The following is a 26,358-nucleotide window of genomic DNA, read 5'->3' as shown; positions in this document are numbered from 1 at the left end:
CCAGACTATCATGTATCTATCCATGAATATAATTATTGTGTAACATACATCCATTTCCTAAAAGTGTTTCACGAGCAGGGCCATTGGAGAACTGGTATCTATCCCCACAAGCATCAGGCACAAGGCAGGAGCAATCCCTAGATAGGACGCCAGCCCATCACAGGATGAACGTATACTCTGTTGGGTCAATTTAGCATCGCCAATCCAACTAATCTGCAATTCTTTGGACTGGGGGAGGAAACCCACACCACCACAGGGAGGACATCCAAACTCCACACTCAAGCCTCAGTCTCCTTGTTGCGCGGAAGTGGCACATACTGTGTTATACATATCTTGACTTAACATGTTCAACTCAATTCAAATGGTTTTATTATTATACCATCCATACAGAGCACTGCAGCATACAGTGGCACGAAATAACATTCCCCAGGACCGCAGTACAAAATATACATAAATACAGGTTAAGTGTCAAACAGGTCTTCTTCTTTCGGGTATTCCTGTTAGTGGTTGCCACAGCGGATCCTCTTGTTCCATATCTTTCTGTCCTCTACATCTTGTCCTGTTACACCCATCACCTGCATGTCCTCTCTCACCACATCCATAAACCTTCTCTTAGGCCTTCCTCTTTTCCTCTTCCCTGGCAGCTCTATCCTTAGCATCATTCTCACAATATACTCAGCATCTCTTCTCTGCACATGTCCAAACCAATGCAATCTCGCCTCCTTGACTTTGTCTCCCAACCGTCCAACTTGAGCTGACCCTCTAATGTCCTCATTTCTAATGCTATCTATCCTCATCACACCCAGTGCAAATCTTAACATCTTTAACTCTGCTACCTCCAGCTCTGTCTCCTGCTTTCTGGTTAGTGCCACCGTCTCCAACCCATATAACTTAGCTGGTATCACTACCGTCCTGTAGACCTTCCCTTTCACTCTTGCTGATACCCGTCTGTCACAAATCACTCCTGACACTCTTCTCCACCCATTCCACCTGCCTGCACTCTCTTTTTCACCTCTCTTCAAAGTTCCTACCCTCAGTTCCACTCTCTTTACTTTCTTCCTCTCCTCCTGCCTCCAGACATGTCTCCCCCCTCTTCTTCTCCGTCTTCTTCTTCTACTTCTTCGGCCAAAAGTAGCCCAATTTCCGCCAGCACCCTGTTGGCTAACAGTACTGGTGGCGGTCGTTGTTAAGCCAGGGCTCGACTGATCTGGTATGGAAATTTGTATTCTTGTCTGCATATTGATTTGGCAAAATTTTACACCGGATGCCTTTTCTGACGTAACCCTCCCCATTTATAAAGAACTATATTATACTTTAATAGATAAATAAATAATTAAAAACAAATAATAGGTAAGTGAATAGATAGTAATAATTTGAAACTAATAGTAATAAATAAATAATAAATGAATAGCAGTAAAACTAATAAAAACAACGGTAGTGACAAGTAAACTAGATAGTAATAATTTGAAACTGATATTAATAAATATATAATTAATTAATGAATAACAGCAAAACTAATAATGACAAGTGTAACAGTTGTACTGAATATAAATCTGGGTTGCAGGGGGGCAGCACAGAGTTTAGAGTCCAAGAGGCAGCCAAGGGGTAAAAGTAGTTGTTGCTCCAGGCAGAACTGATTCAGATGCTACAGTATCTTCTGCCAGAAGGAAGTGAAAGACGGAGACCTTGTAAGGGGTGGGAAGTGGTCCTTCACAATGCTACAAACTTTGCAGATAGAACACTTTCCAAAGATGTCTTCAATTTTAGGGCACTAAGGACCCAACAGTTTTTTCCGCAGGATGCACTACCTGTTGCAGGACCTTATGGTCAGAGCCACAACAGTTCCTAAAGCAGATGGTGATGCAGCTGGTCAGAGAATGTGGGGAGTTAGTCTTAATGTGAAATACAAGTTAATCTGAAACCATATTGTGCTTGATCCAGAATTAGATTTTGCCTAAATACCTAAATTCTGGGAATTCAATATAATAGATGCTTTAAGTCAAGTTGGAGGGGAGCTGACAGATTGTCAGTATTTTACATGTTTATTTACAGCTGCTAAATTCATCAGAATTGTTTCAGGTACACCTTAATGAACAAATCTGAAAAACATGTTCTTTGCCATCATTTTTAAACACGGATTATTGCATTTTGAAACTCATACTCTTTAAGATGGATGTGATATTTAGTTTTTGACAACTTTGATATACTGTACTCCATTATTTTAATGTCTACATTGTATGTTTAATGTACCTACAGTATGCTATTTCTTTCAATACTGTGATGCCAAGTTACTTGTGATCCTGCTTATTTTTAAACTTACAAAATTAAATAAATATATTAATCTATGCCCATGAGACAACATACACAATTGCAGATTGGGTTTACTATATTTTATTGCTGTAGTTGTTTTCATGTATTATCTTTTTGGTGCTCCCCATGTCGACTCCCTCATGCATTTACCTAAGTCTGCCAATTGTCTTTGAAAGCAGTAGGAGTTTGCACCCCTCAGCCCACATACTTGGATTTGTTGCATTCCTTCTCTTTTTCCTCCTACTGACTTAGTTTTCTACCTAAAAAAAGAGAAACAGCAAAATAACATACCACCTACTGCCTACCAAAACAGCATCAAATGTGTGTAAAATGTAGTGCAATTTGACAAAATACAGCAAGTCATTAGCAAATGCATTGATTTTCTCATATAATTTTCTACATTAATGATACATTAGATGCAATGTTAAGGTGCAGCTGTGCTTTCATCAGGGTGGCAAAGAGGCAGCTGCACCTGATTGCTTATAATACATCATTGAGGCAGGGAGAATGAAGCAGAGTTGCTAATGACGACTGCTATTCTCTGTGTGTGTGTGCGTGCGTGCGTGTGTGTGTGTGTGTGTGTGTGTGTGTTTTGTGCAGTGCTAGATCCCAGTTGTCAAAAAACACAGTTGTGTCTTTGCTAGTAATCTATGCTCTGTCTGTTATATTTAGGATCAAATCGATTCTAATGTAAGTAATATAACACAGCATTTTCAAACTCTGCCAGGGCAGTAGGAAACCAGAGTCTCAGCAGTATAGTGTGCAAGGCAAGAATTAGCCCATGAATGGGGTCCATCACAGTCATGCAGAGGTAAAGTTAGAGATTTAGTGAATTGCTCTAGTCAAAAAGTGCATTGGTGGGCTGTATTTCAGGTTCAAGTTCATGTTATTGTCCTGTTTGCATAGTACAGTATCATGTAATAGTAGTACAATACCAACAATAGACAAAAAAACAAGGAATATGTAATATAATAATTGAACACCATACCGTGTACAAGAAGCAATCATTCATTTGTTAGTAAGGAGTAGCTTTTGAGTAACCTTTTGACCTGTGGATAAAAACTCATTGAAGCTAGTGGTGCAAGTGCTATTGGTCTTGTATCATTTGCCAGAATGGAGGAGAAGAGCAGCGATTGTACAATAGTGTTCACATTTCTAGAGCTACGTGTGTAACAGCATGTCTTGAACTTAAGGCAGTAACATTCAGTGTCAGCTTCTACGCCTTTGCACTGCTTTGTAGCCCTAAGCTCATAAGGTGCTCTTCTAATATGTCATGTAACCACTGAGATAATAATAATTCTTTCTATTTATATAGCACTTTTTATACTACCCAAAACACTTCACATAGTGAGAGGGGAGCCACTTCTTCCACCAATCCAACTGCCAACTGCGTAGTGGGGAGCCATTTTGCTCCACAACGCTTCACAACACATTAGCTGTTAGGTGGCAAAGGGGTGTGTGAGAGAGAGAGATAGAATTAGAAACAGTGGATGATTTGGGGGGCCAGATTGACAAGGCCATTGGTGGATATTTTAGCCAGGACATCAGGATATACACTACTCTTTACGAAAGATGCCCGAAGATCTTTTATGACCACAGAGAGTCAGACCCTTGATTTTATCTCTCAACCGAAGGATAGGGCGACATTTTTACAGCATCTGTAGGTGGTGTTGTGCATATATGCGGACATTCTATCTTTCCTCAGACAAGTAAGGATGTAAAGGCATCAGTGGGCCTTCTTGACAGGATACCTTGTGTCAAACTCAGGTTGTCATCAATTGTAATTCCTAGAAATGTAAAGCAGTTGACTGCCTGCACAGCTTCTTCTTTGATAGATAGATAGATAGATAGATAGATAGATAGATAGATAGATAGATAGATAGATAGATAGATAGATAGATAGATAGATAGATAGATAGATAGATAGATAGATAGATAGATAGATAGATAGATAGATAGATAGATAGATAGATACTGTACTTTATTAATCCCAAGGGGAAATTCACATACTCCAGCAGCAGCATACTGATACAAAAAAACAATATTAAATTAAAGAGTAATAGAAATGTAGGTAAAAACAGACAATAACTTTGAATAATGTTAACGTTTACCCCCTGGGTGGAATTGAAGAGTCGAATAGATTGAGGGAGGAACGATCTCCTCAGTCTGTCAGTGGAGCAGGACATTGACAGCAGTCTGTCGCTGAAGCTGCTCCTCTGTCTGGAGATGACACTGTTTAGTGGATGCAGTGGATTCTCCATGATTGACAGGAGTCTGCTCAGCGCCCGTCGCTCTGCCACGGATGTCAAACTGTCCAGGTCCATGCCTACAATAGAGCCTGCCTTCCTCACCAGTTTGTCCAGGCGTGAGGCGTCCTTCTTCTTTATGTTGCTTCCCCAGCACACCACTGCGTAAAAGAGGGCGCTCGCCACAACCGTCTGATAGAACATCTGCAGCATCTTATTGCAGATGTTGAAGGACGCCAGTCTTCTAAGGAAGTATAGCCGGCTCTGTCCTCTCTGGCACAGAGTATCAGTATGCCGCCCGTTCCTGAAGTCTATGACCACCGTCTTGGTTTCAGCTGACATTAAAGGAGAGATTATTATTCTGGCCCCACAGGAGGCAAATCTCCTCTATATGTGTCATCGTTGTTGGACACAAGACCTATGATGGTGATGACATCAGCAAATTTAATGACCACGTTGGAGCAGGCCACACAAGTGAACAAGGAGTACTCGACCCTTGGGTGTGCAGTGAGTACTCTACCCTGCAGTGTGCGACACTGCTCTCTTTGGGCACAATGATTATATTCACCTTTACACTTCTTTCATGCTTCATGTCACAATATTTTAAAATATTGGTAACTAGCAAGATTCTGCACTCTGGGGTGGTGTCTTCTTTTTTGGTATTTACTGTAGACTCTATTCACCTCAAAACTTTTCATACAATGTTTCTTCACAGAAATAAGTACAGAAAGGTTTCCCTGCATGTGTCCTTTGTGCTAAAATTCACCAAATGCTGTTTGTTTATTTTTAGAATGTCAAAAAAAAAAAACAGCTTCTACTCAAAATGGGTTATTATCAGCAAATCCACAGTTTTCAAGTAAATGTCATTCATGTTCCTTTTTAATTCATTGCCCAAAGCATTTACTCCCACACATGCCGATTTTCTCCACCATAGTACAAGTAATTTTTCAATTTTCTTTCGACCAGTCTCAGCCCCCTATGTTCTACATTACGCACCCAGCTGCATTCCACTGCACTAATTCATTTAACCTGCAGTATAACATCCATCTTGTTCAGAGCATCCTAGAAAGTGAACATTGAAGCTGGAGGAGATGCCCAAAGTAAGAAGATCCTGAAGTCCTTACAGTAGTTTGTTTTGTCTCAAAAACTCTGTCTGTATCCTTCTTATAATTTAAAACAGAGTTGTACTAATTGTATAAGAATTTCTATGCTTATGTCTTATACATTTGTTCTTAGTTTACACTTTCTGAGTCAGAATCCTATGCATTTACCGCTTATCCATCCATTATCCAATCTGCAATATCCAAACTACAGGGTCACGGGGGTCTGCTGGAGCAAATCCCAGCCAACATAGGGTGCAAGGCAGGAAACAAGCCCACCGCAGGGCCCATTTGCTGCTTACCCACACTTATATTTTGGGTTATTTTTCTATGCCTCCCAGTCCTTTGAAACTCTCCAGCAAGAAACAGATGTATCAAGTGATTTACACAAACGACCTGAAGGGTTTATATGAATGTCCTGTCATTACAATTTCAGGGAAAGATTTGATGAAGCAATTACTGTCTCTTTTTAATTTTGGAAGAACTTAATATGATCACCTTTACACTTGCAGCTTTGTAATATAAAAAAAAAAAAACTATAAAACTGGTAACATTTCAATTCTACTTAATTCCTCTTCAGAGTCACAGTGGGCAGGAGCCTATCCAAGTAGGAAATAACTCTGGACAGAGCGCCAGTCAATCACACTGCCCACTTATGAATACACCCACAAGGCTAATCTAGAATTGCTAAATTAATCTAACATTCATATCTTTAGATATGGAGGGCAGACGGGTATACACAATGGAAGACCAATCCTGGCACAATGAGAACGTGCAGATTCCACAAAAACACCAGTACAGCACAGGATTTGAACCTAGGACACTGAATAACCCACAGAGCAATTACAGAAATACATTTAGTCGCTTACATAATTTGGGTTATTCTGCTGAAAGCAGAGTATGTAATATTTCAATATTATCTTTATTCTTTAATAGATAGATTGCAGGGTTACAGCAGCAGACATAAATAGGCACAAGCATACATATAATCTTAAGTATGTTAACAAGGTACAAGTACACACATAACGAGAATTGGGAATCGTCTAACCCACTTAGTCCTGAACTGGGTCACAGGGGGTGCTATCCCTTTTAGCATAGGGCACAAGACGGGAACAAACCCGGGACAGGATGCCAGTCCATCACAGGGCAAACACACACATGCACACTGCCCAATCAAACACAAGGTCCCGTTTAGGATGGGTAGTCCACCTAACCTGCATGTCTTTGGACTGGAAACCCATGCAGACACTCAGAAAACATGCATGCAGGGAGAACCTGGGCCACAAAACCTGGTCTTCTTACTGCAAGGCAGCAGCGCTACCTGCTGTGCCACCATAACAAGAATTATCGATAAGTAAATTACCAAAGTGTATGTATTTACCAATTTTCAAGTGATTAGAATTGCACGTAAGTATCAGTTACAGTTTCACAGTACTGGATGTCAATCATTGACGCAGTATGTTACAAATACCATTATTTTCTGATAAGCTGCCTGCTAAAATAGCGCAGTATCAATCAGCACACAGAGAACAAGACCACCTCGGCTATGGAGGTGACTCATTATGGTGTGTGCCGGCTGAGGGTAGAACCAAACTCACATGGCATTCCTTGGAGCATTGCAGTTGTCTCATTCTGTCACTGAATGTGTTCCTCTGTTTATCCAAAACCTCTTACAGAGGATGACAGTCATGGACCAGGATTGTGATCTCTGTTCAACCACTTCCTCCAGAGAGTCCAGCCCGACTCCCAAGACTGAGCCAGCCTTTTTTAACCAATTTATTTAGTCTGTTGTCATCGCCTGCACTAATGCCATATCCCCAGCATTCTACAGCATAGAAAAATACCTTGGCCACTACAGACTGGAAGAAGACATGTGAGAGTGGCCTGCATACACCACATGACCTTGGCCTCCTCAGGAAATAGCGGTGACTCTGACCATTTGTGTATACTGCCTCTGTGTTGGTGCTCTACTCTAGGCCTGTCAATCAGATTCACCTGAAGTACTTACATGTCCTCACCAGCTCCACTCCACATCTTCACCATTATTGAGAACTGGGGACAGAGTGAGCTTGGCCCTCCTGATGTCTATGATAATTTACTTTGTCTTATTGATTTTGAGATGTACAGTTAGGTCCATAAATATTTGGACGGAGACAACTTTTTTCTAATTTTGGTTCTGTACATTACCACAGTGAATTTTAAATGGAACAACTCAGATGCAGTTGAAGTGCAGACTTTCAGCTTTAATTCAGTGGGGTGAACAAAACGATTGGATAAAAATGTGAGGCAACTAAAGCATTTTTGAACACAATCCCTTCATTTCAGGGGCTCAAAAGTAATTGGACAATTGACTCAAAGGCTATTTCATGGGCAGGTGTGGGCAAGTCCATCGTTATGTCATTATCAATTAAGCAGATAAAAGGAGTTGATTTGAGGTGTGGTGCTTGCATGTGGAAGATTTAGCTGTGAACAGACAACATGCGGTCAAAGGAGCTCTCCATGCAGGTGAAAGAAGCCATCCTTAAGCTGCAAAAACAGAAAAAACCCATCTGAGAAATTGCTACAATATTATGAGTGGCAAAATCTACAGTTTGGTACATCCTGAGAAAGAAAGCAAGCACTGGTGAACTCAGCAACGCAAAAAGACCTGGACGTCCACGGAAGACAACAGTGGTGGATGATCGCAGAATCATTTCCATGGTGAAGAGAAACCCCTTCACAACAGCCAACCAAGTGAACAACACTCTCCAGGGGGTAAGCATATTGATATCCAAGTCTACCATAAAGAGAAGACTGCATGAAAGTAAATATAAAGGGTGCACTGCGAGGTGCAAGCCAATCATAAGCCTCAAGAATAGAAAGGCTAGATTGGACTTTGCTAAAGAACATCTAAAAAAGCCAGCACAGTTCTGGAAAAACATTCTTTGGACAGATGAAACCAAGATCAACCTCTACCAGAATGATGGCCAGAAAAAAGTATGGAGAAGGTGTGGAACTGCTCATTATCTAAAGCATACCACATCATCTGTAAAACACGGTGGAGGGAGGCAGTGTGATGGCTTGGGCGTGCATGGCTGCCAGTGGCACTGGGACACTAGTGTTTATTGATGATGTGACACAGGACAGAAGCAGCCGAATGAATTCTGAGGTGTTCAGAGATATACTGTCTGCTCAAATCCAGCTAAATGCAGTCAAATTGATTGGGCGGCGTTTCATGATACAGATGGACAATGACCCAAAACATACAGCCAAAGCAACCCAGGAGTTTATTAAAGCAAAGAAGTGGACAATTCTTGAATGGCCAAGTCAGTCACCTGATCTTAACCCAATTGAGCAGGCATTTCACTTGTTGAAGACTAAACTTCAGACAGAAAGGCCCACAAACAAACAGCAACTGAAAGTCGCTGCAGTAAAGGCCTGGCCGAGCATTAAAAAGGAGGAAACTCAACATCTGGTGATGTCCATGAGTTCAAGACTTCAGGCTGTCATTGCCAGCAAAGGGTTTTCCACCAAGTATTAGAAATGAACATTTGATTTCCAGTTATTTAATTTGTCCAATTACTTTTGAGCCCCTGAAACGAAGGGATTGTGTTCAAAAAATGCTTTAGTTGCTTCACATTTTAATGCAATCGCTTTGTTCACCCACTGAATTAAAGCTGAAAGTCTGCACTTCAACTCAATTCATTGTGGTAATGTACAGAACCAAAATTAGAAAAAAGTTGTCTCTGTCCAAATATTTATGGACCTAACTGTAGGAGGTTCAGTATAAATTCAACAAAGTCTTGCACTAGTGTCCTGTATTCATTCACCTGTGTCATTAGAAAATGTCTGCATTTAATGTGTGAGGTGTTAGGGTAAACAGGAAGGGATCTTGTACATTTTCATGTGGAACCCCGGCGCTACTCATGGCCATGTCTGATACACAGTTAAGCTGCACAAACAGCTTTGGTCTACCAATTGAATCATCCGTTATCCAGGACACTATGGTGATCGGAGCTTCCCCTCCAGCATTTTGGGCTGTATGGTGTTGAATTCTATAGTGAAGTCACAAAACCATATCCTCATCCTGATGCCCTGTTTCTCAAGACGGGAAAAGGTTGTGTTCATCATAAAGATGACAGCATCGTTCACCGCTCTGTGATTCTGGAAGGCAAATTGCTGTTCTGACAAGGGGCTGCAACTTGGCCAGTTTTAGCCTTTCCAAAGTCTTCACAATGTATGAAGTCAGAGCAACCGGTTGGCAGTCATTGATTATTATTTTATTTTTTGTTTTTAAATTAATAGTCGTAAATGTAGAATCAACTTAAGTGAATTTAAGATTAATGTTTTTTTTTTTTTTGCTTAAGAGGCTTATCTCTTTAGGTGGAGCATCCTGCCTTTCCAGTAAATGCCATTCATTTCACCGGTTCCTGCTCAGTAAATGGCTAGACAGGGGATTTTGTAGCAAAATGGAAATGTGTGATGACAGATGTATTCCTTTAAATTTAAAAAAAAACAAAAAAATAACATGTTTGGGTTTTTAAGCTCACTGATTTTTATTTTTTTTTTCTCAAAATGTTAAAGTTTCCCAATTAACTTTACTGGTCTTTTAATATGGCAGTTAATATGATAAATAAATATTTTCTCTTTGCTGCATCATGTTTCGTGACACTTCAGTAAGAACATGAGTCAGTGTGTGAGTACAGCTCACATTTTACATTTAAATACTTCATGAGGCAAGGACAATGTAGTTTGAATAGAAAAAGTATACTATATCAAAGCAAGATATACTAATCTGTAGAATAAATACATTTTCAGTTTTCCTTTTAAAGTGTTTAATTAATATTAAACATTCATTCATTTCTCCTACAATGCCAGTTCTAATTAGTGTAAATTTTGCTGAAGTGAACTTTATAATATATGGATGATAATGAAATAAGTCTGCATCTTTTCTGAAGACGTTTGAATAATTGATTTTGTTTTCATGATGTTTTGTGTAGTAATCACATAAATATTTGTAGCAATGGTGGGTAAGATCAAAAACATAGGAATCTGATTTGAGGTGAGCTTTTCCCAGGCCTCCTTTACCATAGCAGGTTAAAGCAAGTGCAAAGGCTGGCAGTGTTTCCAGATGTCAGTATTTATATCAGCTGGCTTAAATTCATTTATTTTTGTCTCTTTACCTTTGGCCTATTTTCAGAGCGTTGGTCTTCGTCGCACATGGTGCAGGAGAGCACTGCGGTCGCTACAGCAACTTGGCCGAGATGTTAACAGAACATTCCATGCTGGTGTTCACACATGATCACGGTAAGAAGAGCACAGTTCACTCATCTGTATTTTCCAACTTTTGACTTGGCTTCTTCATGATGCGTCAGAAGCAGCCGAGTGATATCTGGTTTCAGAAAATACTCTGAAATAAGCTGCTACTGTAATTTGGCATCTCATTTTTGTTTTTCAGCACACACTGATTCATTATTCCCAAAATTCCACAGCTAAATCAGTCTCAGAATAAAGGTCCTGGCTTTTCAGCATTATGGAACAAAAGAAAGTTGTCATTAAACTGACAGTAACCAAATAAGAATTTTAATAAGAACAGCAGATATGATGAATAAAGCAGATAGTCTGCAACACTACTTTGCATAATTTTGGTATGAAAAAATGACATGTGATCTATGAGGGACTGCAGTACCAGGCCATGGAATACACAATTAGTTTTGAATTCAGTTTAATTTTTCCAGCAAGCTTACTTGTAGACTCTGGCACACTCACCATGCTTTTCATCAAACAGATTTTTTTTCCTTTACACTAAGCTTCTGCATAATCAGACACATTTGTATAATTAAACTGTAGACCAAGGATGTTTTCTATTCATTTATTATTAACAAAATGAAATTCTGTAGGCATAATTGATCAGTGACCATAAAAATCTACTCTCTATATACAAAATCCTAAGCCTAAAAGTGCAATGATTTTGTGCAACGTTTTTTGTCACGCTTTAAATCGGGCTTATTTTAAAACCTACATATATTTGTTTGGTATCATTCTTTTCAGAATTTATCGAACTTTAATGTGATGTTGTTAGATTTTCAGATTCTTATTCCGTTTTTAAAGTATAAACTAAAAAATATCAAGAACTCACTTCCCGTGAGATGAGACTTTGTGCCAAGAGATTTAACCACGCCTGGGGGCTTTAAATAAAACACAAAGAGTAGGACAGCTGCTGTACAGGCTTTTAAATGTTTGAAGCGCCGCGCGAGATGCAGATCATGTGACACAGCAGCAACCAGCAGCTGATCAAGCAAATAGGAGGTAAATAAAAAACTATTTGTTTCTCATTGTATCACCGTTTTAAAGGGGGTTTCAGAGGAGCGACCGCATCTCCTTGGGGTGCGTTCAGCCCCGCTCTTCACAACGTGAGCTGCAGAGATGTGAAGTGGCTGGCGCATAGTATAGGCTGGGGGGTTGGCAAGCGAAGTGAGCAGGGGGGATACCACCTAGTACTAAAATAAGTAAAATTTCCTTACCTACTTTTCTTAATAAAATATGCACAAAAATACATATCCATAAATACACATGGCATAAAAAAATAAAAATGCTTCTCATAATTACAATCTGGTACCTATCAGAAATAAAGCTTAATTTTAAAATGCAGAGTTTTCACCATTTCTTTAGCAACAACATCAAATATACAGGGTATATAAACATACGAAAATATACAGTCATGGCTGAAATTATCGGCACCCCTGGAATTTTCCCAGAAAATGCACCATTTCTCCCAGAAAATTATTGCAATTACAAATGTTTTTGTATATACATGTTTATTTCCTTTATGTGCATTGGAACAACACAAAAAACAGAGAAAAAAAGCCAAATCTGACATCATGTCACTCAGAACTCCAAAAATGGGCCGGACAAAATTATTGGCACCTTTTCAAAATTGTGGGTAAATCGTTTATTTCAAGCATATGATGCTCGTTTGAACTCACCTGTGGCAAGAAACAGGTGCTGGCAATATAGCAATCACACCTGAAGCCAGTTAAAATGGAGAAAAGTTGACTCAACCTTTCTGTTTAGTGTCTGAGTGTGCCACACTAAGCATGGAGAACAGAAAGAAGAGCAGAGAATTGTCTGAGGACTTGAGAACAAAAATTGTGGAAAAATATCAACAATCTTACTACAAGTCCAACTCCAGAGATCTTCATGTTCCTTTGTCCACTGTGCGCAACATAATCAAGAAGTTCACAACACATGGCACTGTAGCTAATCTCCCTGTGCGGAAGAGAAAAATTGATAAAAGACTGCAACGAAGGATAGTCCGAATGGTAGAATAACAACCCCAATGAACTTCAAAACATATTCAAGCTGTTCTGCAGACTCAGGGTGTAATAGTGTCAGCTCGAACTATCCGTTGACATCTGAACAAAATGAAACGCTATGGCAGGAGAGCCAGGAGGATCCCACTGCTGACACAGAAACATAAAAAAGCCAGACTGGAGTTTTCCAAAATGTACTTTAGAAAGCCAAAGTCCTTCTGGGCGAACGTCTTGTGGACAGATGAGACCAAGGTAGAGCTTTTTGGTAAAGCTCATCATTCTACTGTTTACAGAAAATGGAATGAGGCCTACGAAGAAAAGAACAAAGTACCTACAGTCAAACATGGTGGAGGTTCTGAGATGTTTTGGGGATGTTCTGCTGCCTCTGGCACTGGATGCCTTGACTGTGTGCAAGGCATCATGAAATCTGAAGACTACCAAAAGATATTGGGGTGCAATGTAGGGCCTAGTGTCAGAAAGCTGGGTCTGTGTCAGAGGTCATGGGTGTTCCAGCAGGACAATGACCCCAAACATACCTCTAAAAGCATTCAGAAATGGCTGAAGACAAAGCGCTGGAGAGTTCTGAAGTGGCTAACAATGAGTCCGGATCTAAATCTGATTGAACACTTATGGAGAGATCTCAAAATTGCTGTTGGGAGAAGGCGCCCTTCAAACTTGAGAAGCCTTGAGCAGTTTGCAAAAGAAGAGTGGTCAGAAATTCCATTTGAGAGGTGTAACAAGCTTGTTGATGGTTATAGGAAGCGCTTGATTTCAGTTATTTTTTCCAAAGGGCGTGCAACCAAATAATAAGTAGAGGGTGCCAATAATTTTGTCCAGCCCAGTTTTTGAGTTTTGTGTGAAATGATGTCAGATTTGGCTTTTTTTCTCTGTTTTTTTGTGTTGTTCCAATGCACATAAAGGAAATAAACATGTGTATACCAAAACATTTGTAATTGCAACAATTTTCTGGGAGAAACATCAAGAGTCATAACTTAGATTCATGTTGGACATTTGTTTTCTTCATAGTGATCTTCTTTACCTCTTTAGTTTCACAGCTTCTGGTCTTCTCCTCTCTCTTGCCACTGTTTAGTAAATCTTTCAAACAAACAAGGGAAACAGTGTAATTATGGGATTCTGAGCACAAAAATAAGCACTGTATATTATATTTTCTTTGTCAGTGTGACATTTTTTGGATTTATGAGATATCATACTTGATTGGAATACATCCAAGTTTGGGTAGCCAAAGCAAAAAATGCTAATGTACTGAAATCATTGTTAATTTTTCTGCTTTTGTCAATTTTGTGATTTTCATGTGGGCATCTGTCTCAACAGTTAAAGCAGTCTGTCCTTTTCTTTTTTTTCTCTGCAGCTGTGTTACATAAGGTTTGAAAAACAAAGCATCTGAAGTAAAACTTTAGTTTAATTTCTTATATTATAGCACAATTTTGCAACAGACAATGGCCCAGTTTCAGTTAAGCCACGCAAAGAACAACTGTTCCTTCCCTTCTTGGAAAAAATAAACATTTTTTTCTTGACACTGTGTATAATGACATGGTTCCTGTTGTCGCTGCATGACTACATTTTTTACATGCCCTTTCTAAGTTTTGCAAAGGAAAGAAATCTTTGGATAGAATCCACTTAAAACAAAATCTAAAAGTGTTTAATGAACCTGTCTGACCTGCTGGTTTTAAATTTTAAATATTTTTTTTGGAAATAACTATATGGCTGCTTCCTTCTCATGCTCTTTTAAGGGCTTCTCTGCATCTCATCCAGAACATGCCTTCCCATTTATAGGTAAATGAAAAGCCTCTAAATATTTTGGAAATCAGTAACAGATGGGTTGAGAGGATTTCCCAGATGCCAAGATTTATTTTTGCTGTAGGTTTGTAATTAAACTTATGGAAAACTAGAGTCATCTGGAATATGTTAACAATACAAATTATGTTTCTTTAATAAACAAGAAATGTTTTGCTTAGTACTGATAATAAAAATAATAACATAATGAAATAGAAAGTGTGACAGTACAAATAATGTCATCGGACTCAAAAAGAAAAATACACCAAATAATGCACACTAATCCCACCAATAGTTTTGCTGCATGTCAGAGAATCTGTGGGTTTGGGAAACGTGAGGCGGAAAACAAGGAACGCATCTGTGAATTGTTTTTTTCTTTAGGCGGAGCAGCATTGTGAAGAAAGAATGTTTGAGCAGGATAAAATTACATCATGTATGCTTGATCAGTATGGCTGCCATAAACTTGGAATTCTCTAAAACAAAGTATGAACACAGCTGTTTATTTCCATGGCATCTGAATCCCAGCTGAAAAAACATCTAGCCTTTGTTCATTATAAACTTTTTTTAAATGTAATATACTTTTAGCTGTATACAATCCTTTATTTTGAGAGAAAAAATATAGCATTTCTTTAATTCTTAAATCACCAAATATAACTGAGGTTTTTTTAAACTCGATCACCAATTAACCACACTTGCCATAACAAAAATAGTGTAAAACAATGCTCATGCTTGTTCACAACTACAAAAGATTAAATCCTTTTTCTAAAGATGATATAAAGGATGGAGAAGATAAACTAATATGAGGAGCTGAAAGTTTTAAAAGAATTATGTTGCTTTTTTCAGTGAGGTGCCAGGAAGATTTTAGCAGCTAAAGAGCTTGCTGCAGTCAAATACAGTAATAATGACTACGTGATGTGATCATTTTTCTGTAGGTTTATATTTAGACTTTGTGGCCTATTAGTTCACATTACAGGCATTTGCTATCATAAGGCACACAGTATGATTTCTTGTGTTAAGCAACAATTAGCATCGCACTCCCAAAGGCTTTGTACCGCATCTATCAAGTACCTTTGTTTAACAGGAATTCCCAGTCTTAAACCTGGGAACAACTATAGCTGCGAGTTCTTATGTTAACTGATTCATTTCACAAGCTACTAACATGCATTCAAGTTAGAAATGCCAATCTCTGTGCTTTACTTCTTAAAGAAATATGAGAAAGGCGGGGGTAATTGGCACGCTGAATTAAATGATTTCTCTGTGCTCATTTCTATTTTTTTTGTTTGTATATTCACTTAGTTTTAAAGTCTGTTGGAAATGTACATCCTCTTTATGACAATGAAACGCAGATGGAACTTACAAAGACTGAGCTGGTGATTGTTAACAGGAACAATTAGAAGGGTGAGGTCCTGGACTCACAGGAGATTTCAAATGTATACAGAACCTTCAGTAAGTGTAGACTTGGGTAGAAACATAAATGATAAAAAATTTTCGAGACTAAATAAAACAACATTTCTGAGTTTACAAACTGTGAGTGGAAAAAGTAACTGCCAAGTTTGCAACTGGATGCCTTATTAGAATATTAATGTACACAAAGACCTTCAACTATAGTGAGCCCCAGGACGTGGATTATGAAATAATGCGGTGCACAATGCCTTTCTTTTCTGAATAAGAATGTCCTAAAAGAGCCACCTACATCTATTACTTGTTTTGTGCTGTAAAAAACAAAAAAAACTTTAATTGGACTGCTGGAAGGCAGCCCTTATATCTATAATGTTAGTTAGTAAAGGCTGTAAACTGTCAGGACACACGTAAAGGTGCATGGGTATCCTCAAGTATAAGACACAAATATTTGAGGTGTGTAGTTCTTTATTCTTGACTCTAAAGACTCTTCATAAGACTTACTGTTAATCTTAAGGACTAATTTTCATTGAAGTTAGCTTTGTCAGTATCAACTGTGGTTGTATACTGTGTGTCATGTTTGTTGGGATGAGTAAAGTGCTTAATTGTTGACCATTTCCATTTTGTGGGCTGTTGTTGTGTTCAGATATGCATGCTTTGTGATGTTTGTCCTTCCTGAGCCACCTTACAGTGGGGTGTTCCTGATGTAGGTAATGTATCTGCCACAAACACATACAGCAAAGTTCATCCTGCCTGTTTAATCTTATGGTAGCATAGCCGTTTCACTGTTCTGATCTCACTATTATGTTGTAATAGATATTCAGGCAGCTAAACATCTGCCCTTTATTAATAAACTGGAGATATGTACACCAAGTCAGTCTCTGAGTCGTCATATTGATAAAGGGAGGAGTTTAGCTGCCTGAATATCTACTACAGCATAATAGTGAGATCAGAACACTGTGCATATAAAACTTGGTTTATATTTACCATGTGAAGCCGGTGCGCAGACCACACCACAAAGCACACACGTGGTGAATGATTAAAACACATTGTGGCAGGCGGCTGGCATCCATGCCCAGCCGGGACGCCCCTGCACACTATATTCAGGGGGAGCAGCCCTGGAAGAGGCAATACCTCCCCCTGGACGCTAGATGGCCACCCCCCTTGGCTGGAGTAGTGCCTGGGTTTCCCACAGGGCTCCCTGGGAATTGGAGTTGGGGGCAGCCCTGTTGGGTCCCGCAGGTACCGCCAGGGGGTGCTGTGTTTGGGACTCCTGAGCCCGTGTGGGCAATGGATTCATCACACCTGGAAGTGCCGCTGGAACTCGGTGATCAAGCACCTGGAGCACTTCCAGGTGACCTATAAAAGGAGCCAGCAACCACCACTCAAGGGCCAGAGTTGGGTGGAGGAGGACAAGGTTGCTAGAGAGGAGTGGTGGTGCCAAGGAGAAGAAGGTTTTGTGCTTGGGCCGTACTGGTGGTGAACAGTGCTTGGAACTGTGTTGTAGCTGGGGGTTTTACGGGGAAGACGTGCCCTCCAGCTGAAGAATAATAAAATAGTTGTATTTGATAGTGCCTCCTGTGTCAAGTCTGTGCTGGGTCAGGCGCAATATAGCGCCTTTGTGACAACATTTATACTTGTTTCGGTCCATTCAATCACGGCCCATTGACTTGCTGCCTCATATTCAACCCTTCATTCATCATTCTGGCACCTACGTAACTAGCCGGTCCTGGAAATTCACCATTTTGGATTGTGTCGACATCTTAACTCTTTCAGGGCTGACGTCAACTTTTGTCAAAAGGGGGAGTTGACGATGGTAATCAAGGGTAAACTGGGACAAAACCAACCATTATGTTTTTACATGGAGTCTCGTTGCTAGAAGGAAAGTTAGCTTTGTTGGTTTTGACTGGGATTTCCTGCACTCCCGTGAGTAGCAAGGCACAAACAAGAGCAAAAATGGCCCTGACACCTGGCAAGAGACCAAAGGGGATACGTAAAGCAGAATATTTCCCAGGGACGATGTTTTGCCTATTCTCTCTGAACTGGACTATGACTTGTTGGACTCCGATTTTGATACAAGCGATTGAAGTCAAATGTGATGTTCCGGCTTCAGCTGATTGGTCCCCAGCTATTCGTTAAGTTTAACAGGTTCAAGTAGCTGACATGCCTAAGGCGCTGTTCGCCTGGGGGGACTGCCACTTAACAATGATAAAAGGTAGAAACCAGATTGCAATAAACTGGGACAGTGACCGCTGCTGCTGCCCCAGCCATGCAAAGACAGCCTGGCAGCAAGCCTACCACACATTCTTGACAAACTGGCAGCCACAGCATGCAACAAAAGATGTGTCTTGTTGAATTCTGTGGGAAACCATTGCTTATCATAAAACTATATTTTTTGTAAAAATATTTAGCCCTCAAAGAGTTAATTAAAGAAAGAAACTTATCCTCTAACAGGATAAGTCGGATAAAACCTTTTTGTTTTAGACAGCAGTCTGTCAGGAGAAAAACTTGTCCATCTGCGTCATTTATTTCACCTGCAGCACTAAGCTGAGGAGGAAGTATTCTTTACAACCGTCTGGAACAGTATGGTGAGAATGGTCAGAAAACAAAGGGTGTAGGTCAATTTTAAAAGCAACTAATTTACATAACAGCATCAATTAATGCATACATTTACTCTGGTTGGTTTACAGGAAAATGATCCAGATAAAATAAAAGCCTATTTTATTATATTCTTATTATTCTTTTACCCTTTGGTCTGAGCCACCACCCTTGAATCGTCTGTGTGTATAACAATTGAGCAAGCTTGTTGTTAACAGGCCATCTGCTGATCGCTTAATCATCCATTTGGTGTATTTCATCAACCTTCTTCTGGTTCATTCTTGTCTTTGTTGTTCACTTGACCTTTATCTGGTTTCTTGATATGCCAGAACAGGTTTTGGTTTCTGACATGTATTAACCCTTTTATACTTCTAAGATGGATATTATATTTTTAATGTGGAAAGCATATCCAAACACTTTATCCTAAATGACTATGTGACCCCTAAGACTAATTTTCTTCCACGGGATACATGACCGCCACATCCTCCACATCGAGTAGTGAGTCTGGCATCTCTGCAGCCTAGAATTTGCACTCTGGGGCTCCATATAGGTGGAGTGACAATACTTGACATTATTTGAGTCAGATGACCACCCCACAACCCTAATTGTAACCATAGTGTAAATGGGCAGAATTCTGGAGGTCTGCAGCTAGACTCTATTGGTGCTCACTGGAGTCAGTTCCACCTACTTGGACTGCCCATAGTAGTCAACTCCAGCTACTTGGAGCTCCAGGGTGAAGGCTCTGGACTTCACAGATATATGCTTGGCACATAGTTAGAAAACTTTCCATGCACAGCGTGTGTCAAAAGCAACATGAAAGGCGTGTATCAAATCTGGCGTTGTTTTTACCATAGGCCCCTTGAGCCCAGTGCAGACGTGTCAAGTATTAACTAAGCTTAACTGATTATATAGTATTGCTGCTCTTTTATATCAGACACTGAATCACTCTAATAGTAACCAGATTTACATAGAGACATTAAAGATAACTAATATTTATGCCTAATTTTAGATAAACTGTGTTTGCATTTAATTTTTGTTCAGATTTATGCCACTAAAGAAGATAAATCACAATATTCAGATTTACTAACTGTAATTCATTCATTCATTTATTATTCATTCAGAAAGTGACAACTCTCAGGTCTTTTTAACAGAAAACAATATATATATGTTAACTCACCCATGTCCTACATGGTGTTTTCTTATTTTAATGCATAAAAACTGTTAACGTAAAATTCATTTGTAATCAGAAAAAAACAAAGCAGCTTACTGTATTTTATAGAATTATCAATAGCATGTGCAGTATCTATAATATGACCTCTTATAACCATTACATTGTTTCATCATCTTGAAATATGGAGATAAGATGAATTGTGGATCCATTATCAGAATTCTCATATTCGTGTTTAGAGTCCCTGTAAAACTGGTCAGGAGCCATACCTTCATGAGGCACTTGTCTATTGCAGGGCACATTCATGCGCAGAGCGCATAGCAGGCTAATTAATAGTTGCAAATCAGAAATACCCGCAAGTCTGTGTACTTGTAGAAAAATTGAATGTCGACACAGAGTGAAAACTAAATCCACCCAGATTGTGACTTGGACCCTGGAATTGCTAGGCCATATTTCTAACTGTTACTCCACCATGACACCTAGCATGACTGTTGTGGATGGTAACTGGAGAAGAAGGAGAAAACTCACACAGACAGTAAGCAAAAAGACTCCTTATGGAGTATATCAGGGTGTTCATGCAGTGATGTGTGATGCCTAACTTCAGTTTCAGCTGGGGATGGTGTAAATATTTATTGCAGAAAATGTTAAATATGTCAATGAATTTCTTTGTAAGATTCTTAGCCAATGTATTCATAAAGTACTACTGAATTTTTTAGGTTAGGGAATGGAATAGAAAAAACGAATCATGAAATATTTCTAAATCTCTTTATAGACATTACAAGAGAAGCTTTTTTAAAACATTCAACCTTTTTTTGGAAGTTTTGAAGAGTGCATCGTGTAGCTCTCCTGGGATATTGTTAGACTTCAATTAATTCATAAAAAATTATATTTCTGAGTTTACGAGTTGCCTACTCATGACAGATGCTTTCAAAATGTAAAAACTGAAATAAATTCGAATAAGTCTAGATTCTTTGTGAAAATAGTGATATATATATATAAATGCACAAACTCTTTGTCTATATACTGTATCACATATTTAAGTAAAGCAAGTTGTCACTTATAGAGGAATGACCCCCAATTTATTTCTGACTCTCTCTTTTGTCCTGGTCGTCTTTCCTGGTAATTTTTTTTCATATCATCAGACACCACCTCCAAAAAAATCTTCTTTGGCCTCCATCTTGACCTTATCTCCTTCAGCTCTATTTTAGTGCACCTCTGAACCCAGTCATCTGTCTATCGGCCCATTGCAAGGCTACTTTAGTTTGTTAATCTGCAGCGCATCACCTCCATGTTCAGTCATTCTCATACCTCTCCATTCATCTTCCTCTCAATTCATGAAACTCCATCTGATCATTCTTATTTTCTTTCCAGCTTTGCTTCATGTTCTGCTGTCACCAGTAGTGTCTCACTCCCATAAAGCATACTGTTCCTTCTACATCTCTTATTAGTTTTACCATGTAATGTTAGAAAGACTGCTTTAGACATCAGAATGGGGGGGGCAGCTCCCAAAACCTTCTCCATGCACCTCTCACCCTGGTTATTATAGTTCTGCTTGCACCTTCATCTGCACTCAACATGTCACTTATGTAGCAGAATTTCCCTACTTCCCCAAAACAAACCCTTTGATGATATCTAAATTTATAATAATAATTATCATTTATATAGTGTATATAGGCCTCAGGGGGTGCTCCAGGTCCCTAAACACCTGACACACACAGGCTCTGTACACAAGTTGCCACAAACAAATGCTTTATTGTGGGAAACTCTTCTTTCTCAAGTGTTTCCTACGCCACAATCACAAGTACAAAGCAGTACACAATATATAGCACGCAGCAATGCCTTGTCTTTTTCTTCTTCTTCTTCTTATCTTCTTCTTTCTCTCTCTCTCTCATGCTCTCTCTCTGTCACTGTCTCCTCTGGAAGCTTCGTCCACCTCCTCCCGACTCTGGCTTCCCGAGTTGTGGCAGGCATGTCCTTTTAACCAATCCCCAAAAGTACTTTTTCCAAAGGCATGTCCCTGGAGGACTTCTGGGTAAGGTGGGAGCCCCACAAAGTAGGGCTCGCTAGTCCCCACAGCAACCCCTGGTGGCACCCATGGAACCTAACAGGGCTGAGCCAAATAACTCTAGTTCCCATGATACCCTGGAATCTGGAGCATTGCTGCAACCAAGGGGTGCTGCCATCTAGTGTTCCGGGGTAGAGAACACCCTGTGTATGCTGTCTTCCCCGTCCTTTAAAATCTAAAAGTCTTGGTCCTGTCACAAGTATTTCCTACTTTAATTCTCAAGAGTTTACTTTCCAAGTGTGTGAATTATTCCAACACTTGACACAAATTATGACAGTGACTTTGCATGTTCACATTTACATAGTAACATATTTGGAACCAAAAACAAATAGAGTCTTGACAGTTTCATAGACATATTGTCTGTTTCTGTCAATTAATTATTTACTTGAGTGTTTTGAGGTCGGCTTTCCAAGTGGGGAAAAAACAGAAGTTTTATGGAGTGGCAGGCAATATACCGCCTTTGTACATGTGCCAGTATTTTTCAAATTCAATAACGCATTCCTCGTTGAGCCAAATGTATCTCAGTGATCCAGTATAGCATTAGGAAGTGTCTGATATCACTCAGTCCTGTCATTGTCTTAATATTTTCGAAATTGATAACTGTACTCAAAAACATTAAATATTATTGGCTTATGATGACTGACATTCAGTGGATGAGTAGAAGCAGATTTTATTTTTGTAGTAATTTCAGCATTTCCTGTATTTTGTGTTGACAATTTAATTAGGCTCCTTTTAGCTAAGATAATCTCATGTCAGCTTTGTAGCTGTCTCTGTGTTTCAATAGGCGTGATAACAGTCTTAATGTATATTAGTTGGTTGCTTTTATGTTCAATTCTAGTTGAAAAGTAGGAGAATTTGGTAAGAGGTTTTCAATACCATAAAAATGTTCTATTGATAACAACCCCATATTATACTGAGAGACATTTGCTTAAAAAGGGAGAACATTTTAAAAATATTTTAAACATTTTAAAACTAAATCTATTTAAAATCTAAATCTATTCTAAAGTCCTTAAAGTAATCCCTGTCTGGTCTGGCTGAAAGTAACACTGCAGTTTCTGACTGAACATATGTGCTAGTCTGTGGATGTAATAAAGTGTTATGAACATTACTGCCTACTACAAATTGTTTCTTTGCACATAGATTCAGATAAGAACGTGTTCAACTGCACTTTTATGCAAGAGCCCTGAAGTCTAGCCTGAATCTGAAATGTGCCAACACTAGACTAGACATACATACTGTATATCTGGGGCTGGGTAGTCTATTCATCGCCATCTATTTGTTTGTCTTTACGCTCACGTTTTACACTTCATGCAAAACTTCACGAACAAGGAAATCACTCAGGAAATCCTTCAGCTGTACTGGATGAGCTGCCGCTTGCTGACTTAGAGGCCCCAGCCTCTCAATAAGAGAACATGAAACAGTGAGGATCAGGACCCCTAGTCACTCCTTGCTGCTGACATTTTTGGCCTTATCTGGAATTGCACAGGGTAGGGAGAGGGCAGCAAAGCTGAGAGAGAAAGAGGCTGCCACTGTGTGATCTGAAATGTCCTCCCAGTTGCAGCATAGGCCAGAGGCCTGCTTATTCACTTGGGGATGAGGATTTCCCTTCAGCTTAACTGGACAAGCTTCCACTTACTGACTCAGAGGCCCAGGGTTATGGCCCGTCCCTCTGTGTGACATTGTGACAGAAAGTTTTGTTGGTGGCACATGCACTAAGCAAACCCCTTTTAGCCTTTTTTTACTAATATTACTTAGTTGAATGTCAATTTTTTCTGTGTTTCTGAACATTTTATATATGTTGCATGTCTAATTATCTTTTTTTTCTTGTACCCATAGAAGGCAAAATTGACCAATTTTATTCTTTATTTTACCCAACAAGAAACAGTTATAAATGTAATGTTAGTGTTACAGGGAGAAAAAGTTGACTAGAATAAAAATATAGTACACAAAATGGATTCAGTTCATTTTGTTAAGGCCTCACCCACACCACCGTCTCTTTTTCTAGCACAATTGTGACGTATTTAATGTCAGCTACATTTTCTCTTTTAAAGAATTTGGATTTCCCTCAGAAAATAGGGTATAAAAATACATCTTATTCAGAATTGGACCTGTCCTCCTCATTAAGAACTCCTATGGAACTACTCTTGGACCTGCTAATGTTTTTGGCAGGGAGAGTTTAATTAATAACTGAATGCTATTATGAACAATGCTGCACATCCTCTCTGTGACGGAGTAACACTTATTTAATGAGTACTTTCAGCCAACGAATTATTCAGCAGATGTGTGTCAAGAAACACTGTGAGGGCTCCTTTATACCAACAGCATTACATCTGCATAATGCCTCCCTGGGACTGTGACAGCCAAGGCAGTACTTTTCTTTATTTTTAATTGTTTTGCTTTTTAGTCATTCTGGTGTGTGTTCCAGCCAAAGTGTGTTTATTTATTTATTTGTTTATTTATTTATGTGTATGCATGTATTTATTTAAAGAGGTTCTGAAAGCCAAATTTCCCTCTGGGGACAAATAAACTTCTCTATCTATCTGTCTATCTGTCTGTCTGTCTGTCTGTCTGTCTGTCTTTCTGCTTGTCTGTCAGTGGTCCGAAGACAACTTGATAAAAATTTCTTGGAAAGTTGGCAGTGTTAAAGTGGTGAGCAGACACCCAGTTCCTTATGTTACACATACTGTTCTTCAAAGACAAAAGTTTGTGGTCATTTGATTGTGAAGCACTTCTGCTGTTATAAAAATAAGGTATAATCATTTTTCTGAAATGGTCTACACCATGTCACTAAAGCAACACCACTAGGTCCAAAACTGTTTTGCTTTGCTGCTCAGCTGACAAGAGTTTCAGCAAAAGCTGTAAAGCAGGACACATTCATTCCCAGGATGAAGTTGTTCTGGGTCTATCAAATCTCTTTGGAACAGATGCAGTGCCTGCAGATCTTGTCCTAAAAATGTATGATCAAGTCCTTAATGATCCCACTTATCCTCTGCACTGTGAAGTCTCTTTAGCAGTTTGAGAAAAAAAATAGAATACTGTATTTCAGAATTAAAGTAATTAAATAAAGGTGGTTATTTTTAACGCTTTTAGGTTATTTAATTCTATAGAGAAGTTAAAATGTGATGGATTCCACACATACTTTTCACATTTTCTATTTTTTTTGCCGCTTACTGATTATTTTCTCTTTTGTATTTTCTTGCCAGTTAATTGCAATTTGCATGGCTAAATTAATTTGTCATTGTGTGATAATAAAACTTACCTTGATCTTGACAGACTGAGTGGGTAAATTCACAAAGACGCGTTGAGCGTACATTCAGACAGAAACTCCTCATTTATTCTGCAGTGTTGTCAGCTTACTTGGACTTAGGAGTTTCAAAAATATGAGGTTTAGGCTGATAACATGTTCATGATGGTGAATAAAATTGCAGAGGCTGCTATATACCCCACAGATTTAGCATTACATTTACTTTTGTCAGTGTTCCGAGTGTACATTATAGTTTTAAGAAATCGCCTTTGTATGAGAAGCTGTTTTGTTAACTTGGTGTTGATGACTAATGCAGTGTACAGGTAGCATTGTAGGTGTGACAATAGGAGTAGCAGCTTATTATATAGTATTAGGAGTGTAAGATTATCATACCAAAAATGACTGTACTGTGAACATCCAGTAACATAAATGAAGTGTACAATAGTTTCTGTGTTGAATATGGTACAACCGTTTCCTTTTATGTTTGACTTTAGCCTCAAAAGCTTTGGTGCTCCAATCCTCCTGTAACACCCCAAAGTAGTAGAGTTGAATCGTCTGTAGCTACAAACCCAGAGGTTTATGAAAGTGAAATACAATTATAGTTTTATTAGGACTACTTTGTTATACTATACTTGTATTAGATTTAAATACATTTTTTTAATTCACACTTAAAGAAGAGACACCTCTCAACAAATCATACAGAGTCAGAAATAAGATGAGAATATTTCACGGTGAGGACTTCATATTATACTGTAAGCCAGACAGAAAGCATTTCACATTCCACTTTAAGATTAGTTTCATGTTTTGTGTTCTTGGCATTCTGGGAAGGCTTAAGAAGAGACTTTAATGATGGCCTTAATACACAAGGCAAACCAGCTTTTTGGCTACTTCCTGAAAAAACAGATCCAACAACATAATTTCAAAGTTGAATAAGAACAATCTTTGCATTTCTTTAATCACTCAGGCATCAGAAATAAATGCTTGTGTGGGTCTGACAAACAGGTCTGACAACATTGTCAGAAGAACAAGTCAGGTGACGTTTCTGTCAGGAAAACTTACGAATTTCTTTAGAGGCTTTCCAGTATGGGGTGAACAAGAAAAAATCATCTTTAGTCCATGTTCACTTGCCTAATACTGTATGTG

General features: G+C 39.0%; 1 protein-coding gene across 2 annotated transcripts in view; it reads left to right on the top strand.

Annotated features, from left to right (window-relative positions):
* mgll (monoglyceride lipase) overlaps positions 1 to 26,358 on the top strand; it is a 204,865-nt gene that overhangs the window by 51,042 nt on the left and 127,465 nt on the right. For both annotated transcript variants that reach the window (XM_028824024.2, XM_051921170.1), the window contains exon 3: positions 10,836 to 10,942. In XM_028824024.2, the coding sequence (XP_028679857.1) occupies positions 10,836 to 10,942 (107 nt within the window). The remainder of the gene's footprint in view (positions 1 to 10,835; positions 10,943 to 26,358) is intronic.

Source organism: Erpetoichthys calabaricus, chromosome 18 (genome assembly GCF_900747795.2).
Source record: "Erpetoichthys calabaricus chromosome 18, fErpCal1.3, whole genome shotgun sequence".
Lineage (NCBI taxonomy): Eukaryota > Metazoa > Chordata > Cladistia > Polypteriformes > Polypteridae > Erpetoichthys > Erpetoichthys calabaricus.
The sequence above is the reverse complement of the archived record's forward strand: the minus strand, read 5'-3'. Positions and strand labels throughout refer to the sequence as shown.